Here is a 21,346-nt window from a genome sequence, read left to right as displayed (position 1 = left end):
AAGTTATATCTTATGCTTAAGTTTAAAGATCTTATGTTTGATGCATTTCAAGTGTCATTGTATTTATTTTGGGTTGCTAGTCCTCGTGCTATGTCCCTTTTTATGCTAATAATTCTCATTTGGGGACGAATGATCCCAAGGAGAGATATTGTAAGACCCTAAAAATGTAGTAGGTCCTAAACTAAAGAACAGAGGAGAAAACCTCAGATAGTTGCAGAAACTGGCACCAGGAGTTGACCACGGAAGCCATCACAGGCCGTGGTGAGCACCACGGACCATGATGAGAAACCGTGGTAGAGATTCAGAGAGTCAGACTTGTAGGGAAAGAACCACGATGGAGGACCACGGGCCGTGAAGCCCTCTGTGGTGACCCTCCTCAAGACCCTTAGGAAATTTCTCAAGGCAAGGGCCACGGACGACCAACATGGATAGTGGAGACCTCCATAGACTGTGGTGTGTCCCCATGGTGGTCACTCTACAGGACTTTTGTAGGACCTGTACCATGGCCATGTTTCACGGCCCGTTATGCCCTTCACGGACCGTGAAGGGGCTCCGTGAAAGAAGTTCAAAGACTTACCCTACAGGCCTTCCCAAATATTTGCCGAAGTCCTTTACAACGGGATCCACCACGGACCGTGGTGAGCACCACGGACCGTGGTGAGCACCACGGACCGTGGTGAGCACCACGGAACGTGAAGGGTCCTTGTGAAACCAGTTTCGATCAGATTTTTAAAGGGATATTTTGGTCTTTTCTTGCATTTTAATTTAAAATAAATTCATTTTGAAGGCATAATTATCTCATCTAAAGACCCTAAACCCTCCAAAACACTCATTCTTCACACTTAGACTCAAGACACATAAATTCTCTCTTCTCAAACTCTCCCAAGAACTTCAAGCCAAGCTAGGGTTTCATCTCAAGGCATCTTCAAGTTTCCTTTCCTTCTCAAGCTTTCATTAGGGTTTTTGTTTTCCCAAGGTATGTGGGTTTCATCCATGGGTTCTTCTACCCATGGAGCCCAAATGTTTTCTCAACTTAATATTTCAAATTTAAATGTTGAACTATTATGGACTTTTACATGATGATTTTAAATGCATAGATTAATGTCTATTTGAAGTTTATTTATCTATATTGATATATATTGACTTCCAAATTCAGCAAAATGAATGAGTTATCAAGGTTCTTATAGGAAGATTTGAAAGTAGCTTTAAAGTATAAATAGTGGGTTGTTTTGAGATATTTTAAATTGATGCATTTTCATCACTCTCATGCATGCAAGTATTGTTTTAAATGTATGTAAAGGCTTTATGAAATGAACCCACCTAGTTTCCTTATGGTGAAATGAAGTTGAATTGAAAGATTGACTCCAAATGAAAGTTTATAAAACAAATGGTTATGTATAAGAGAGTCTTATGAAATAATTTAAATGATAATGAAAGGGCTTCTTAGCCAAAGAAAGGATTCAAAGTGAAAGGAAAATTCTCACATATTTGGATCAAATGAAATGTTTTAATGAGTTATTCCACTGAATAATGACTTGATGTCTAAAGTTATATAAATACTTATGTTATTATGATATCTAAATGTTATTCTGTGGGATTGACCTAGTACCAAATGTAGCATGTAGATGGGGACTCGACCTAAGGGGTCCTTAAGTAAATTCTTGTGTTGCATTAACTATGCGCCAACATAGGATCTCTTGAATACTATTTAGGCTAGTGGATCCACGATTAGCCATTAAAGTTAAAGTTAAAAAATAATTAAAGTTGATGGAGTTCTACCCGGTAAATAGTCTCCCCGTGCCAACATAGGGGTTATGTTGGATGCCATGTAATAGCTCGCATGGTCTTAAATGTCTGTTATGGTCATCTTCCCACAAAATGAATGTTTTAAGGTTGCGTATGATGATTTTCTCATGCATGCATTCACTTATGCATATTTCTTATAAATTTCTTAATGTTCTTCATTGTATAGCATGCTCACATACTTAGTACATTCAAAGTACTAACGCATATTTTTGCCTACATGATATCACCATGTAGGGACCGGCGTTGCTCCACACTCTTCTCCACATGGCTAAGTTTGATTGTTGAAGGCTACTACTATTTGGTGAGTTCCCATGTTTTGGGAACAATACTCCTATCTTTCTAGCTTATGCTATGTATAGACTATTGAGTTACCTTTGGTACTTTTGACTTATATCTTAAGGGTGAGCTAGGGACATGTCTTAGCCCCCGCCAATTCTTTAAAGTAGAAGGTATTGTTGGACAAAATGTATGATGTTCAGATGACTTTGACTCTTATTCTATGTGGAATACCTTAGTCCCGTTAACCCTTAAAAATTCCGCTTGTGTTTGATTATCATTACCAATAAAAAGCTCAATGAATGCTAAGAGGCTTGGGTGAGGAACTTTCGGGTGCTTCATTCGTTGTGTCGCATCTAGGCCCTAGGCTTGGGTCTTGACAAACTATACCAAAAATAAAGGCTAGATTTTTAATTTCATGCTAGAAATAAAACTTAACGGTAAAAAAATGGAATTATGCATAATTATCCTTCTCTTACATTTTTTCCCAACAATAAATATTCCTAGGGTTCAATCCATAAAGTCCCATGAAGAACTCACCCTTTGATTTTATGAAAAAGATGGATTACGAAAGAAAAAGTTGGATTGAAAACTCTTTCCTCAAGAGTAAAAAATTCCAAGTCTTGAAAAAATCGCCCTCAGGTTTCTCTAGTTGAATATTCTAAATTATGACCAAGATTGCACGAAAAACTAATTTAAATACGACTTAAGTTTTCCAAACTTTGCTATAGAGAAGCCACACGACTTCACAACCTTGGCTATAGCGAAGCCTCCCTTTGCTATAGTGAAGGTCGCTATAATGAAGCATGATTTTTTTTTTATTTTGTTTCATTTTTCAGATTTTGCCACTTCTCAGCCACATGGATCTATATGAGGGTACTATGTCCCTAAATAACTATAACGATCGAGCAGATCGTTACACTTTGATGGATAATTGAACTAGATTAGGGATTAGTTCACTACCTTGAGCTTGGAGAGGGAAAGAAGCGGAGAAATATAAGAGAATTAGCTCCCAAAATGTCTGACAAATGATCAAAATAATTTCCCAATATTTTAGATTATATATCAAAAAGGTTGGATGATTAAACCTTTCATGCACTGGCCACTTTGGCACCTCATTCCAAAACGTTATTGCTTGGCACTGATAGAAAAACGTACATAATTTTTTGTACAAACTTCAGATTGACAAACAATTATTATCTTGGAAATTAGATTTAAAGACTTTTGATAGATAATTCACCAAATAAAATTTTATACACCAAAAGATATACTTGTTTGAAATTGGATCTTGTGCGAGCTCATTTGAAAACTTAATATATGGTGTAGCTTCTAACTCGACTCTGTGTTAGAGCTTCTTTTTGACTTTAATATACTTTCAACACACTTTCTACATTTATGATCATCCCCATTTAATATGGTATCAGTCCATAGCTTCCTTTGACACGTACAAACAATATTTCTAATCGTCGATGCCACACATAATTCTTAGACCAATTCGATTCTTCATCCTTTTGCCCAAAGTACTTCCTCACCCGTTCTAATCCATCTAATTACTTTTTGAACTTATAGCCCTCGATAGTCCCCAACTCCCCATGCTGTTGTTTTGGTGTAATTTTCAAGCTTCGAATATACGAGGTCTTACCATATCCATAAATTTTATTGCTTTTTTTTTTTGGAAAAAGGAGCATTATGGCTAATTTTAGTAATTACCATCCGATTTTAGTATACCTATGAAATTTTTTCAATTTATTTTGGTACGTTAGATTTTCAACTATCAGATTCAAACTGAAAATAGCTGAGCATACATGCCCATGATGACAAGACGAATTGAAATTGAATGGATTAAATTAGAGCGAAGGGACAAAATCACAGTTAAAATATTTTGTTTTTTTGAGTTTCATACGTAAATGTTAGATGTGCTAATTTTTTATGTGAACTATCATCAAATGTTCATCAAAACACATTTCAACTATCAATTGTTCACTTTTTCTACCGAAACAATGGTAATATTTCAGACAGTATAATAAAACAATTGATAGATAATGTGTTTTTGATAAATAATTAATAATAATTGAGGTAAAACTAAATAAATACATGATAGTTATGGTAAAAACTCAGATTGAAGCTAATTAAATTCGAATTCACGTTGAAAGTCTCTCATTAAAAAATAAAGTGATCCCTAATAAAAACTGACTCCATATCCAAATTCAAACCTTGTGCTTTGACAATTATTTACCATTGAAAAGCAAAGGTGAAAGTTGAGCCAAAGTTGTTTAAAATGGAAGAGTAATATAGAAGGTCCGTGCCGTGTCCGTGAAAAGAAAGAGAAAGTGTGGTTCAAAGTTGTCCATGTTCAATTTGATGACTTGCTTTTTGGCTTTCCCAACTTCTTACCAAAAATACAAATCAAAATTGGCACACTGCAGGCTCTTCCCTAACCATCTTATTTTCAATTTCCCCACATACCTTTATCGAGAATTTACTGTCTTGCCATGGAATTTAACTCTGCTTCTCCAAATACCATTTCAGTTTTCTCCACTTTGGCTTCACCATTTGACGAAAACAGTAATTCTTCTACCAGAAAACCCCTTAGTTTGTGGCCTGGTATGTATCATTCTCCTGTCACTAATGCACTTTGGGAAACCAGGTCCAAAATTTTTGAAAGACTTTTTGATCCCCCACTTGATGCTCCTCCACAAAGTGAATTGCTTAACAAAACCCCGTCAGACAGCCGGACTTCAATTCTTTATAATTTCTCAACTGATTATATACTCAGAGAACAGTACAGGGACCCATGGAATGAGGTCAGAATTGGCAAGTTGCTTGAGGATCTCGATGCTCTTGCTGGCACTATTTCTGTCAAGGTACATTCTTTTTCAACATTGCTTATTATCCGTTCCCAGATTTCGTTTTTGATACCTTGTAGTATATCTTTATTTGCCTTGCTGCATAACACTTGGAACTTTTTTATGGGTTCAATATAGAAGTCTAAGGTTGGTTGTATATAGATGCTTATCTTCTTCACTTTTCTTTGTGCTTCATATATTTCCATGCCTGATTCTATTGGCAGAACTATTTATGAATATGAATCCTGTTTTTCCGGAAATAGGTACAGTTGAATTTGTCATGCGATCAAGGACACGTGGATCGATTTAACTTGTTATTTTATTGTTAAGCAAGTAAATATGTCGTTAAATAAGCTTATTAAGAAAATAAACATAATGAAATAAATGAATGAAACAGTAACGCTCAGACGTTGTTGATTTCAGCTCAAGTTCCAAAAATCCTTGTGTTGTTCGTTCCAGAATCAAAGTTGCTTAATGTATGTGTTCTTGAGAGAAAGGACTTAATTAGTAAATGGAAAGTAAGAGAAAACATGGAGCACAAGAATATCGTTGTAGTGCTTTGTATTATCAAAAATCCAATATGAAAGCAACTATTTGTAGACAACAAAGAAAATACACCAACCAATAAGAATGCTCCACTCGAGCCCTAAAGTACGTCGTCCAATAGAGATGCTCCACTTGGCGATACCGTTACGGGTGTCAGCGGTATAAAAACCCATTATCAGCAGGATCTTGTATGCCTAGCTAATGTGTCTGTCCTTTTAATGCATCTTTGGTCCACAAGTCCTTTTTCTCTTCTTCCATGACTTCGGTCCACGAGTTCCCACCTTTTTTGCATTAGATCCAACCGGTTGTTCAGACAAGAAAATTGAAGCAACTAAATTCGATATTCATGACCCGGGTGCTTCTCCGACGACTCGCAGAAAGAAGTTGTTTCCAATGTCTCTATTCCGATTTCTTCTCTATATAGATTCTGATGCCAGGTGTTCCCTTGTCCTGAGCAGCCATGTGAACATGAGAATTTTTTCTAATATTAATAGTCCCTCCCCTTTCCGGATACTTTGACAAATTGTAACCGAAAAGCGGAATATTTTTCAAAACTTCTTGGCGGGAAAGCAAATGAATCGTTTCTTGTCAGCCAAAAAGTCGTGCCTACCATCATATTAAATATCTTCTCCATGTGTCACCAGGCATCGGTTCGAAGCCGACATGCTGATCGAGGTATTAATGGTACTCCTCTTTTGGAGTCTATAAATACTCCTTTTCCCATGCCCCGACCCTCCTTACTTTCTCAATATTTCAAAACATTTCTTTCTTTCTCTTGTTTCATGCTTTGAATCTTCAAATATTCACAACTCTATAACGTGGAACTTTGATCTCTTTAGATTTCTATCATCATCTATTGTGTATGGTATTTTGGTTATTGCACTATTTTGTTGTTGTTACTGTCTCTTATTAGCTGCTATGTTTTCTTCACTGTTGTTTTTCCTTTTCATACCTACTTTGATTTGTTGTACTCGAGCCGAGGGTCCTTTGAAGACAACCTCTCCACCTCCATGAGGTAAGGGTAAGGTCTCACCCCATTTGTGGAATTTCACTGGGAATGTTGTTGTCGAACTTGAAATTTTTGAGCAATTCCCAAATTGGTATTAGCCGGAACGCTTTCAATAGAGGATTTATATATCCGGCTTTGTATAATGATCGGGAGTAAATTTCGATCAGTAAGAAGTTTTTTTACTTCGTGAGACTTTGTAAGTCTGGGCCCTTCGTAAAAAAACGATGCTTATGAATTAGGACGTCACCTGTTCATTTTTTGGCACATTTTATTGGGGAGCTTGAGTCTCCGATGTCTAATTGTGGTTATAAGAACACTTTTGAGTGAGAGTTCCCATACCATGACAATAATGAATTAAATCAGCTTCAATATAAGGCAAAGTGTAATAGGTGGAATAAACCAAGGATATTTATTCTGATAGTATGGCTTACATTCTTAGTATAGGATTCTTCTAAGAGAAAAAATGAACTATTATTGGAGTTGTACTCGTATTGCATCTTTGATGGTCAATCGGTAACTATTACAAAATTTGATAAAATTGGAAAATAAAGTTAGCGGAGGTTGTAGCTATATTGCCATCTCGGGTGGTGAACTGATAGACTTAGTTTAGATACTTATTGTGCAGTCCCCAGTCCTTTGCTTGAAGTGATTCAGAGTTTTACTCCCAATATTAATGACAATCCCTAGTGCTATTTCATTTGGGAGTATGTTTGTCCGTTTTGTTCACGATGTTTTGGCTTAAGTGTGTGGATGCTCTTTGGCATTTTATCGTTGCATAATCTCCCCCCCCCCCCCCCAAAGTGTTTGAGTTTGAGATATGAAGACTCGGACACTAGAGTTTTCTTTTATTGAAACTAATGATGGGCACATGCCGGATCCCTAATATGCTTGTTGCTACCTCGCTAATAGTCTTTCGTGAAAAACCCAATTGGGACAAGAACTGATCGAAGGGAAAAAGATTGTAGCATGCATCATTTAGAATCCGGATGGTCCATCGTAATCTTTTTAGCAGTAATATTTGTTCAGTCACTCACATTCCAGTTACTTTACAGCCGGTTTCCGTCTATATATGTTAGTTGGTATGTGCCATTTCGGGCTATTTCCACTACCTTGTACAGTCCTCAATTCAGGTTCATCTTTCCGGTGTTCGGATCCCGAGTATTGAGAGAAACTTTCTGGAGGACTAAGTCTCCAACTTTGAAGTGTCAAAGTTTAGTTTTTGGGTTATAATAGCCATCCTTTGTTTTTGAGCTATCATCTACCAAGGCTAACTCCTGACGTTCATCCAACAAATCCAAATGTACCGTCATAGCTTCTCTATTCCCGACTTTGCTAGTCTGCTCGAACCTGAAACTTGGGTCTCCAATTTTAATCAGTGTGAATGTTTCTGACCCCTACACTTGTGAGAAAAGAGTTTCCCAGGTGCTTGATTTCACAGTTCTGTGATGGGCCCATAGCACTCTGGGGAGCTCCTCAGTCCAGTTGCCTTTAGCATCTTCCAGCCTCTTTTTGAGACTTATCATCATCATTTTATTGGTGGACTCTGCTTGATCATTGGCGTTTGGATGGTTTGGGGATGGTGGAATCCTTCTAATCCGCAACCTTGCAAAGAAATCGGTCATTTTTTATCCAATGAATTGAGGGCCATCATCACGTGCGATTTCTTTTGGTACTCCAAAACGACATTATATGATCCCAGATGAAGTGTATCACTTCTCGTTTTTGGATCTTTTTGTAGGCTCCTGCTTCAACCCATTTAGAAAAGTAATAAGTCAAAATCAAAAAACGTTACCCGTGTGGGAGCCGGAGGCAACGGTGCGACTATATCCATTCCTCATTTCAAGAGTGGCCATGGAGCGGTGACCGGATGTAAGAGCTCTCCTGGCTGATGAACCATTTGAGCATATTTATGTCATTATCACATTTCTTTACGAATGCCTTCGAATCCTGCTCCATTTGGGGCCAATAGTATCCTGCCCTTACTATCTCAAGGACCAGGGAATCAACCCCAGAATGATTGCCGCAAACTCCTTTGATTGCAGTCCAGGATTTATATTCAATATCAATTTTGCTTATCTTCATAGCCCATTTGTCATTCTTCCTGAGAGTTCAGATTTGTGGAGATATTCCATAAAGGATATGTCGTCATCACGACTATGGGGTGGCATTGGAAATATGGCCTTAGCTTCTGAGCAGCTTCTACTTAGGCTAGGGCCAATTTCTCCAAGTGTGAATATTGATTTTCAGCACTCGCCAATGTCTTACTAACATAATAAATTGGACATTGCGTACCTTTTTCTTCTCTGTCCCGTATGGGACTTGCTGCTACCTTAGCCACGACTAGATAGAAAAGCAATTGTTTGCCATTGTACGGTTTTGTCAACAACAGCAAGGTGGACAGATACGACTTCAAGTCCCGTAAAGCCTGCTGGCATTCCACTGTCCATGTGAACTGGTTTTTTTCTTCTTTAGCAACGAGAAAAACCGATGACACCTCTCCAACGACCTTGAGATAAATCTGCTAAGGGTTGTTATGCGACCGGTGAGTCTTTGCACTGCTTTCTAACCTTTGAGCACGTCTGGGATGTCTTTGATGGCCTTGATCTTGTCCGGGTTTACCTCGATTCCTCTGTTTGATACGAGAAATCTGAGGAATTTCTCGGATCCGACCAAAGGCACACTTCTCCAGATTAAGCTGCTTGTTATGCTTCCTTAGGATATCAAAAGTTTCCTGCAAATGACTCAAGTGGTCCTCTATATCAAAGACTTGATTAGCATATCATCAATGTATACTTCTATTGTTTTGTGGACAATTTATTTTTCAAACATTTTTTTACAAGTCTTTGGTAAGTAGCTTTTGCATTCTTTAAACCAAAAGGTATCACATTATAACAATATGTGTCGAAATTAATGATGAAAGAAGTTTTCTCTTGGTCATCCAGATCTATCTGTATTTGGTTGTATCCGGAGTATGCATCAAGTAAACTCATTATCTTATGTCCTATCATGGCGTCAATCATCCGATGAATGTTCAGTACTGGAAACAAGTCTTTTAGCAAGCTTTACTCAAATCTTTAAAGTCAACACATTTGAAATTTATTCTGTTTCTTTGGTACAACAACTACATGAGTAAACCGTTTACCTTTTCTTTAACAAACCTTGTTTTCTCTACAGATATAGGGCACCTCTTTTGCCTTGTTGGAGGAAAACTAGAATTCATTCCCAACTTGTGGACTGCTATGTCCAGAGGTATTCTTGTAATATCAAGGTAGGACCAAGAGAAACAATCGGTGTTAGCTTTAAAAATTAAATGAGTTTATCTCTGAACTCAGGACTTAGCCCCGTGCCTGAATATACCTTTCTATCCGGGAAATCAACCAACAAATTAGATGTTCGAATTCTTCTGTCGTCGTCTTGGTGGCATCCCTGTCATCCGGAATGTGAAAAGACATTGTTTCTTGGTACATGGTCTTGGTTTGCTTCCCCCACTTTCGGAAGTTCATCCTCCATATCGGCCCTAAAGGCCGTGTCCAGCTTCTGTAATAGCTATTTTTCATCGCCTTTGCCAACTTCTGGTTGCTCTTTGGCCAACGACACTGCAAACATCTCTCTTATTGCTAGCAGATCCTCTTTTGATTTGTTTAATGCCGTATGGTGTTGGGAACTTCAATTCTTGGTGGTATGTTGAGGGCACGACTTTCAGAGCATGAATCCACGGCTAAGTTGCTCGGACTCTTCACTTTCGGTACCGCACCCGTGTCGACACGACGTGGGTGTGGGATCAATACCCGATTTGGTCAATTGGGTTTGGATACTTGACCAAATTCGAGGGCGAAATTTTGGACAGATTCAATGATTGATGTAATCAAAACAAAAACTAAGGTGAATTGAAGAAAATGGAATACCTTGTATATATAAATTTCTATTGCACTCCTTCTCCTTTTATCTTCTTCAAGGATTCTCCTCTTGATCAATATTAACTCCTCAAGTTTTCCACATAATATCTCATAATTTGGGTTTTATAACTCTATTTTTAGATATTTGAATTATTTTTAGCCGAATCCCCACCCCCGTATCCATACATGGATCCGTATCCCCGAATCTTAAAATTTAGATCATAGAGGATCCGATCTCTAGATCTGCATCCATATCTGACACTCGCACCCGAGTCTGAGCAACTTAGATCCACGGCCTCCCAAGTGTAATGTTGTATCCATTTCTACCTCAATTATCTCAAACTGAGTCTGGTTGACCACTCTTTTGCATTCGTTGGTCCCATGATTTCGCCTCGGGTCATCTCTCTGGACATGTTGAATTTGGCCAAAATCTTTATTACTGGAATCACTTTGTCAACCAACTTCATTTGTTCTAAAACCCTCATTTGGACAATGTTGGCTGAGCTACGTGGATCAATCAACACGTTTAATCATAAAATTACAATACTTAAAGAAATTACCAAAGCATTGTTGTGTGGGTATTCCAAGCTATCTGAACCCTGATCACTGCTCTTGTGTCGAGGACCTCTCAATGTCTCTTTCCGTAGAGTAGCTGACTGATACCTTGGCCTTCTTCGATGTCGAAACCATCACTCTGCTAATCTCGTCCCCCCAATTAGCATGGTTAGCACATGTCGAGGTGGGTCGGACTTGACAGGCTGTTTCCTTCCACTTGTTTTCCATAATTGATCTTGGCTCGGTCGCTTAAAATCTCTCTTAGTTGGCTGTTTTTGAGGAGTATTGCCACCTCTTCCCGGAGATGTTTGCAGTCCCTGGTTTTATGTCCATGCAACCCATGGAAATCACACCACGGGTTCCAGTCCCTAGAGCTAGGATTGGACCTTATGGGCTTTGGGTACCAACCCTCTTTGATGTTTTTCATAGCTGAGACCAACTGTACTGGATTGATATTAAAGCCATACTCCGAAAGTCCTGGGATCTCTTCGGTTGCGTAAACCAAGTTTGAGGGCCTAACCGCTTCTTTGTTTTGCAGCCCCCTATGACTTCGAACCCTGTCATTCAGTTTGTCGAATCGATGTCTTTCCATAGTTTGAAAACCTCGACTTGAGTTTGGCCTTGTTCTGGATGGATATGGAGAAAAAGGACTCTTTGCAGGCTTTGAGTCCGATTCCCAAACCTTATCCACCTTTCCACGAGATCGACAAAAATCATCTTCAACTAGGATTTTTGACTCATATCGATTGTGCACGTCGGCCCGAGTTGTAGCCTCGAACTCCGTCAAACTTTCCTTTAATTTCAGAGAGGTAATTGAACTTTCAGGGTTCAAAACCTTTGTAAAAGTTTCTGCAGCCCAATTATCCGGAGCCATCGGCAACAACATACTTTCCCTCTGGAACCTTGTGTCAAAGTCCCGGAGTAGCTTGGAGTTACCCTGCTCAATTTTGACGATGTCTGCTCTTATAGGTTGCACCTTCTTGGCTCCGGCATGTGCTTTGGCAAAAGAATCTGTAAGCATATTAAAAGAGTCAATAAATCTTCAGCTAATAAAGAGTACCATACAAGCACTCCTCTGGACAAAAGTTTCTTTGAACTTCTTGACTATGACCGACTCAACCTCGTCCTTAGCCAAGTCATTCCCTTTGAAAACCATAGTAAAAACCAAGATGTGCTCGTGCAGATCCGTGTTCTGTCATACTTAGGTATATTTGGCATCCTGAACCCTTTCAGAATAGGATTTGGTGCTGCACTGGCCTTGTATGATAGTTGTGCCTAACTCTGAGAATCTGGTCCCTTTAAGACCTGAGATGCCCCTGGTATCTGGTTCATGTGGGTGTGGAATTATTTTATGCCCGACCTGAGTTCATCCCTAATAGATTCCAGCACTGGTATTTCCAATCAGGGAACCGCTTCCTGACCTGTCGGCCCTGTATTCTCCCGAACGTGCCTCAGCTTTGAGACCGATTCCTGAGTTTCTTCATGGTGTGGACGTTTCCGGTTACGTCTTCCCACTTGTGTTATTGGAAGCCATCTTCGTCAGTGCCTTTTGTAACTCCATCACTCTTTGGTCCTGTATGGACATGTGGCCCATTATAGACCTGTGTTGGGTAGTCAGAATCTCCAAAGCCTCTTTGAGGTCGTCCATATCTGCCCGACCATTGTTCCTCTAGTGATTCACTTCCTCATTTAATGGGCCATCGGGGGTTCCTTCTCTCAGACCCCTTCATGCCTTGCCATTCAGCAGATCTATGGTTTTCTGCCTGACCTTTACTGCAACAGCAGCGATGGAGCGCTCCCCATAATGACCTGTCTGGTCCTGGGTAACATTAGGGTGTAACCCCTCTGCCACATTTCTGTCGTTGTTGTTCACGATTGCTATGAGTTATCTCTGAAAACAAACAGATCTAAGCAAGTGAGTAAGTAGAGCAGTGTGTTAAACTAATAACACAACTGTCCTGGCCCCACGGTGGGCGCCAAACTGTTTATTCGGAAATTGGTACTGTTGAATTTGTCACGAGGTCAAGGACACGTAGATCGATTTAACTTGTTGTTTTGTTGTTAAGCAAGTAAATATGTCGTTAAACAAGCTTATTAAGAACAAAAACTTGATGAAATAAATGAATGAAACAATAAAGCTTAGATGTGGTTGATTTTAGCTTAGGTTCCGGATATAGCCTTGTTTACGGAATCAAAGGTGCTTAATCTATGTGTTCTTGAGAGTTGAGAGTAAAGATTTAGTCAGGAAATGGAAAGTAAGAAAAAGTTGGAGCACAAGGAAATCATTGTATTGCTTTTTATTATAAAAAATTCAACCCTTTACAAGTGAATGAAATCAACTATTTATAGACAACAAAGGAAATACACCAGCCAATAAGAATGCTCCACCAAGCCCTAAGGTACGTCATCCAATAGAGATGCTCCACTTGGAGATATTGTGACACGCGTGAGCTGTAAAACCTCCCGTGATCTGTGGGATCTTGTATGACCTAGCTGACGTGTCTGTCCTTTAATCCTGTTAATGCATTTTTGGGCCACGAATCTTTTTCTTCTTCTTCCATGATTCCGGGCCATGAATTCCTGCCTTTTTCTGCATTAGAGCCAACCGGTTGATCCGGCAATAAAATTGAAGCAACTAAACCGGATATGAAATGATCCGGGTGCTTCTCCGATGACTCCCTTAAAAAAGCTATCCCAATGTCTCTATTCTGATTTCTTCTCCGGATTTAATTTAATGCCGGGTGTTCCCTTGTCCTAACCAGCCACGTGTACATGAGAATTTTCCCCAGTACAACTCCATGTAATGATGCATACTCAGTCCTATTTTGCACATTGTGTTATGCATAAAGCTGTTGTTGGGTATCAATGCCTGTATTAGATGATATCTCCTCAGTACGATGCTGCTTATGCTTGGGACTACCAAAAAGGGGATAGTATGTATGTTCAGTAGCAGTACATTTGTATACTTAGTATGAAGTTGCATATGCCATTATTCTTAGGCATAACACATTAACGTGCCCTTTAACTTGGCCTTAGCTGACATCTATGCCATCCAACTTTGGATGTGCACAATTGAACATGTAGAAACACGCGTCCTACATGGCAAATCTTAAGTGCCCACTTGTGCACACCCAAAGTTGGAGGGAATAGATCCCAGCTGAGGCCAAGTTAAAGGGTATGTTTATGTATTATGCGTTATTCTTAGCACCATCAAAAAAGGAGAGTATGCATACTCATTATTGTGGATATATTCATTATGCTTGGAACCATTGAGAAGGGGATTATGGTAACTGTCTATGCTCTAGAGCTAAAAGAATACTCTTTTTGAGTAAGAATTTTTGAAGTTCAAAACCTTTTTTCTATGGTCCAGTCTTGATTGTTAAACTACAGAAATTTTAGTTCATGTAAGCAATTGTTAGTTTATTGTGTTTTCTTGAACCACATAATTAGAATTCCAGAAATGGGATTGGTGTGTATAGTGATGTATATAGTAATACAGGGAAATGGACATTGTTCAAAACACAACAGAAAAGAAAACTGGATCTTAATATGTGATGCAAGGATTACTAACTATATGTATGATCTAATCCCATCTGGTATTTTCTTCCATATTTTCATCAAAATTCACTTCATTTAAGGAATAAGTGAAGTGTTAAATACGGCAGTCAGTGTCTGCACCACTTGGTAAAAAGCTATAAAAAATGACAGATTATGAAGTAGATGATATTCACGTTGAATTAGTTTCCTGTCTTTGTTGCATGTAAGAACTTCGTGCAGATGAATTCCTGCTGCGAGATATGATTCTCTCTTCTCCCTAGTATCAACAGCAAACAAGATCAGGGGTCCAAATGTAATATATGGTGAGAAGCCATCACCCAGTCTCGCCAATGAATAGGTTAAAATTGGATTTGCATCGGTTTGTAAACGTAGTGTATGGTGACGTAAAATGTAGATTGGATCCGAACTTGTTCATGGGTAAATGGCTAACTCAAGGTCATTCAAAGATGCACCAGCTTTTTCTGGCAAGATTGACGTGGAGGAATAGGAGAATGGCTTTTTGGATCAGTAGAGTTCTTATATCAACTGAATGGGATGAAAGATACCCAGACTGAGTTCAACAGGACTTATCCTACCAATAACTCAGTTATTTTCAAGTTGCTTAGCTAAAGGCCAGAATTGGATGCTTTATTTTCTTTATAAAATATGTACGGAATGCATAAATATTATTGTGGGTCATTTGGATGAGCTTCAATTCATCATTTATTTTTTTGATACCCAAGAGAAGTGGGGCATCTGATATTGAAGACCCATAAATCTGGTATTGAGCGTGTACAAGACCATGGCTAAGGTACTATCAATAAAGTGGAGGATAATAACGGATAAGTATCTCTTACTTAAGAAAGTGCCTTTGTGAGTGGAAGAAATATCTTGGATAAGTTTTATTGCCAATGATACTGCGGACTTGAGGCTGAGTAGTGGAAGATCATGGTTTATGATTATACTTACGAAGCAGATATAGAAAGGAGCATCATGAAAAAAGGTTTGGTGAAATCGTACTATAGTTGCTTGTGCAATGGGAATGCTAGAAGATTATATCGCCTTGAAATGGAAAAGTTAAGGTACTGAAGAAAGTGACTTTCTTTACATGGGGTGCCATTTGTGTTTTAACCCTAATGGTGGATAACTAAAAAAGGAGGGATTGCATATTAATAATTGGTAATGCATAGCAAGAGGAGTGTTGAGGATGTGGATCACTGCGGTTACATTGCAATTTTGCGGTGGAGTTATGGGCTTAATCTATTCCTAGCTGAAGAGATGGCACAGATTTTAGCATGTTGGAGGATGAGAAAGGTCGAACAAGAAAGAAAGAAGTGTGGAATTTCTCGTTTGTAATTTTTTGGTGATGTGGAGAGAAATAGTATAATTTTCAGGGTATGGAAAACTATGTTGGGGGTTAAAAGTTTCTCTTTCTCATTTATATTTGGTGCAAACAAGATCTTCATTTTATAGATAGTTGGATCATAGATGGATCTTCTGGAGCTTTAATTAATGTGTTCTCTTACTTCTATACACTGCCTTGGTGTAATTTTAAATAGTATCATTTTTTAAGGAACAATATGGTGGTGGCTGCACAATTTTTGGAACTTTTTCTTTAGAAATTGACATTCTTGAGTGCTAGCTTATGTACTTCAATATATTATTGGAATGTGTCTGCTAAACTTGCTGTTGGTCGAATCAGCATTGCTCGGACGTTGATAGCATGACTAGACCACTCTATTTGGTGACTGCTTCTGTTGATAGAATGGTGCTGAAGAAGCCGATCAGTGTTGACACTGATCTGAAAATGGTTGGTGCAGTCATTTGGGTTGGCTTTTCTTCAATTGAAATTCAACTTGACGTTATACAACCAGCAAATGGTATTTTCTCAAACTGAATTCATGTATTAGCATGCAACAATTTTTAAGGTCATTAGCTGCTTCTCTCAAATGTATCGACTTATATCTTTTAGTTAATCACTTCCATACTTATTAAACGAAGGATCTTTTAGTTAGCAACAAAGACTATTACTCACAGAGACCAGAAAGTGATTTATATAGCTGACCATGTTCATCTGTACCTAGTATGTGAATTGGTTAAGTTAAAAAACAATGACTATCTTAGCCTAAACCTGGTTTTGAGACCTAGTCTCGTTTTTTCTTATTTTAAGCCCACATCAGCTTGTTAAATTTCAAAACATTCCGTCCTTGACTTGTACCCTTAAGACATGGCAATTAATAGTTAAAGTACGCCAGCATAGCTGTCATCCTCCAAATAATTACCTGATGCACCATTCATGAATGTAGATCTTCTCTCCTTGTAGGAATAATACTTCTTTTGTCAAGCCCAGCCATATAATACATGCTTTTGTACTGTTATGAACCTAGAGAATATTCTTTTCTTCTATGTGCCTGCTATTCACACATTTCTCTCAATTTCTCACTTGTGGTACTTTTTCTTCCGTCAACACTAGTGAGACTTAATAAAGCTAAGAAAGGAGCTTATGTTTAACAGTTAACTCATCATTAAGTACAGTGGTGAATAACCGCATGCTGCTAGCTTCTCTTTCATTCTGTCTCACCATATCTTTTATTCCCTTGATAACTAAATCCCACGAAGTAACTTTACATTTTATGCATTCACCTTTGTCAATTGTACTCATTGAATTTCTGTTTGACATTTAAGAATCCAGTTTAATGTGGATAATTTTCATGCAGGGAACAGTGATCCCTCAGAATCAGTCGCTCTGACTGCAAACTTCATTTTTGTTGCTCGTGATTACAAGACAGGGAAAGCTGCTCCAGTGAATCGATTATGTCCCAAGACAGAAGCAGAAAAACTGCTCTATGAAGCAGCAGAAGCTAGAAATAACCTTAGGAAAAGAAAGAGGGGGGGAGACAAAAAGGAGATTGAAAATGGGGGAGTTAACAGACTTGAAGAACTATTAGCTGAAGGTAGAATATTCTGTGACATGCCAGCCTTGGCAGATCGGGACACCATTCTTCTCAAAGATACCCGCCTTGAGAATTCCTTGATTTGCCAGCCGCAGCAAAGAAATATTCATGGTCGTATCTTTGGGGGATTCCTGATGCTCAGAGCATTTGAACTTGCATTTTCGACAGTTTACGCTTTTGCCGGTCTGATGCCATCCTTCCTGGAGGTTGATCATGTTAATTTCCTTAGACCTGTGAGTGCACTATCTTGAACCTCTCCTTTTCAGTTATCACTGCTAACTTGATTCATAGTGCTGTTTAAATAATTATTTTAACCAGTGGGTACGGTTGGTCTCGCACCAACACCAGAATACCCTTCGTACAACACGAGCATACCTAGTACTTGTTACCCACGACCAAAACTAGTACAAGGACGGTTGTTCTTTCCTCCAGCACTAGAATGCCTGTTAGCTACACAATTCAAAAATGCAAGAACTGCTCTTTGTTCCTCCAGCACTACATACTTTTCATTACTGATCAGTTGAATCATATTCAACCACATTAGCAGGAAGAAAGTCCTACTTTTGTATGTGAACATGGAAAAGATGAAATACTGCTAAAAGGAAATGGTCCCTCAATCACTAGTATGCTTTAACGGACAAAAAGAGAGGATTGTATCATTTTAACATTATCCTTTCCAAGTTTATTCCAGTGGTGCATTTTTTCCCCTGTTGCAGGTAGATGTTGGAGACTTTTTGCGTTTCAAATCATGTGTACTTTACACTGAGCATGAGTATACCGATCAGCCTCTGATCAATGTAGAAGTTGTTGCTCATGTTACTAGGCCAGAGCAGAGGTCTAGTGAGGTATATTAAACTTATATGAGACAAACTACTCCCTCTTTTCCATTTTATATGACTATTGTTCTTTTTGTGGTTTGTTCCATTAAGTAAGATACCTTTCTAATTCTTCAACATTAAATTTACCATTTCACCCTTAATAGTATGCTCTTATATCATGACATGTTTTAAACCACAACATCTAGCGGTAATTTTGGTATGTGTTGGAAGTCTTTTGTTCCTTTTCAAAGACGTCGTTTGATCAAACAACACTTCATAAAATAAAACCGAGGGAGTAGTTAATGTTGTAGCAGAAATAGTAGGTGGTTGCTAATGTAGCTATCTACAAAATCCCCAAATTGCTCTTATTCTCTAAACCCAAATGCAGGTATCTAATAGGTTCTACTTCACATTTACTGTCCGTCCAGAGGCTGTCCCCACAAATACTCAATTCAGGATCCGTAAAGTTGTCCCAGCTACAGAAGAAGAAGCTCGTCGGGTTCTGGAACGCATGGATGCTGATCATCTGCACTCAATTTAGTGTAACAACAAATAAACATCTCTTGGAAAAAAACTAACCTAGTATGTGGGAAGTCCATACACATTTATTTAACTATGAGACCAAAGACCTGATTTATCTACTAGATTAGTTGTACGATGAATCACAGTTGAAAAGAGGCTTTATGCTCAAGTTCCATTGCAACCACCAAGATTGTATTGCCAATTATAGTCATTTCTTGACCTAATTTCGAGTGATTCGTCTTGGAATTATTCTATTGATACTGTTTTGTGGATTGTCCAAAATAATACAAACTCTTTGAAAACTTGGGAGAGTTAATTAAGGGTGACAAAAAGGTGTTGGAATTTAAAAAGAGTGACAAGAGTTTTAAAAATTGAGAGTTGGTGACAATTTTATGGTTAGTAATTAATAAGCTTTGACCCTTTTTTCAACAAGTATTCAACCTTTTTTTTTTTTTTACACTTTGACCCATTTTCATAAAATCCTAAAATAAGTGCAGCAACTCTTTCTATATCCAATTTCGCGCGTTTTTTTCTCTTCTCTACTTCTTCTTCTACTACTACTATTACTTCTTCTTCTCTTTCCTCTTGTATTGTGTTGTTGCTATTACTATGCCACATAGAAGAGAGAGCAGAGCACCTTTTTTTTTATCTTTTTTTTTAATTTGGAAATTATTTTAAAATTTCTTCAATTTGGAACTAAATTGTGTTGGTGTGACATTGAGCATTGCTTGAGGGGTGATTTTCGATCATTTTGGTAAGTAAATATTGTTGTTTTATGTCTATTGTTCATTTGGGTTTTTTCTACTGTTCTGGCCACTGCTGAATTCGTTTTAGCAATTGTTACATATGTTTCAGCAATTGCTTTATCAACAGCTAAATCAAATATAGCAAATGATAAAACAAATGCAATTATTATATATGTTACATAAATTGATGCATCTATGTTAGCAGTTATTGCACTAATTGCTGTTTATATTTTATCAGTTGCTAAAATACATTCAACAGTGTTGTTGTAGGTGCTGCATCAGTTGCTGAAATATATTTTAGCATTGTTGTATCAATTTTTGAAACAAATACAGCAAACTGAAACATGTTTGTCAATTGTTATTTTAGATGCTTTAGGTGCTGAAATAATTAATGCAACAATTGTTGAAACTTTTTCAACAATTGCTGAATTTTTTAGCAGTTGTTGAATAAACTACAGTCAGAATTAGAAGAAAATTATTATCAATTTTTTTTGAATCATAATGTAGGTACCTACATTTAACTCCATCAATGAATAACAAAATATATATTGAAATGGATTGCAATGGTGAATGGGTTGAGTCCAACAATTGTTATATTTGGCGTTGAAAAAATAAAGAATGATAAAGACGATGACGATGATTGTGGATCGAGCTATCATGTATGATAATTTTGCAAACAAAATCATTTCTTGTTGTGATCTGAATTTTGAGTTGGAAGATCTTGTTATCACTTACATGCATCGTTGTGGTGAAAAGCAAAAGATAGATCCTTTTAAGATAGAAAATCAAATAAGTTTGCGTACTTATTTAGAAGATGAAGGTAGATCCGTTTAAGGGTATATGTTCTTTAAACATTGATTGAGAATCATCTAGATCAAGAAATGTTAAATGATCTTCCAAAATGAGAAATTATCGATGAACATACTCCTTCAATTTCTATTCCTACTTCTACTCCTGAATTTGTCCGCAAATAACTGTCTAAATAACAGTGTATTGAATTTGCAATAATTGCAACAACTGCTACATCAGATGCATGAAACAAGTGCAACAATTGTGAAATAAATACAACAACTTCTGATGCTGCTTTGTATAATATATTTCAGAAATTTTAATTTTATTAACAATTTTAGTTGTTATTTTTATAGGTTTAAAATTATGACATCAATATTACTGAGTCAATTAACGCGATGTTTCTTGATGAAAGAGAATATCCCATTACTGCTTTTTTGATGAAAAAAATCAAAAATATGGAAAAAAAAATTATGAGAGGCGCAAAATGCTCATCAATGCATCAATCATTGTTAATTTGGAGAACAAATTATTGGTTCATCAAACTGCCAACTATGAGTACATTGTCATTGGTCATAATGCAATTGCAATGGTCATTTTGTGATGCACATCTTTGTCTACATGTTATGATAGCGTTTCGATGTCAATATGGTGATGATTACGGAAGGCACATTTATGAGTACTCATCTCAATGTTACAAGGTGGAGACATACTTTTTTGCATACTTGGAGAAAATTAAACCTGTGCCACCCGAAGATATTTGGGAAATTCCTAAGAAATTCTTAGAGAGGGAAATACATCCTCCGCATGTTGAGCCAGACAAGGTGGGAAGAAGGACCACTAAGAGACGAGAAGGAATCGGAGAATCATTTCCAACAAAAAAAATAAATGTTCCATATATAAAAAGGTTGGGCATAAAAGAACAACATGCTCAGAGAGAAATGGTCCATAGGAATAGATTTGATGTTGTAACTACTATTTATTGTTAGTGAACTCCTTTTTAATTTATATATAATATTGATGTTGAACAATCTTTTTAATGAATA

General features: G+C 37.7%; 1 protein-coding gene across 1 annotated transcript; it reads left to right on the top strand.

Annotated features, from left to right (window-relative positions):
* The first annotated feature begins 4,368 nt into the window (after positions 1-4,368).
* Positions 4,369-18,989, top strand: LOC129882591 (acyl-coenzyme A thioesterase 2, chloroplastic). Its single transcript, XM_055956968.1, has 5 exons — positions 4,369-4,946; positions 16,174-16,351; positions 17,189-17,658; positions 18,142-18,270; positions 18,632-18,989. Exons 1-5 carry the CDS (start codon positions 4,575-4,577, stop codon positions 18,782-18,784), a joined length of 1,302 nt encoding a protein of 433 aa, XP_055812943.1. The 5' UTR covers positions 4,369-4,574; the 3' UTR covers positions 18,785-18,989.
* The last annotated feature ends 2,357 nt before the right edge of the window (positions 18,990-21,346 follow it).

This window comes from Solanum dulcamara, chromosome 3, assembly GCF_947179165.1.
Source record: "Solanum dulcamara chromosome 3, daSolDulc1.2, whole genome shotgun sequence".
NCBI lineage: Eukaryota > Viridiplantae > Streptophyta > Magnoliopsida > Solanales > Solanaceae > Solanum > Solanum dulcamara.
The sequence above is the reverse complement of the archived record's forward strand: the minus strand, read 5'-3'. Positions and strand labels throughout refer to the sequence as shown.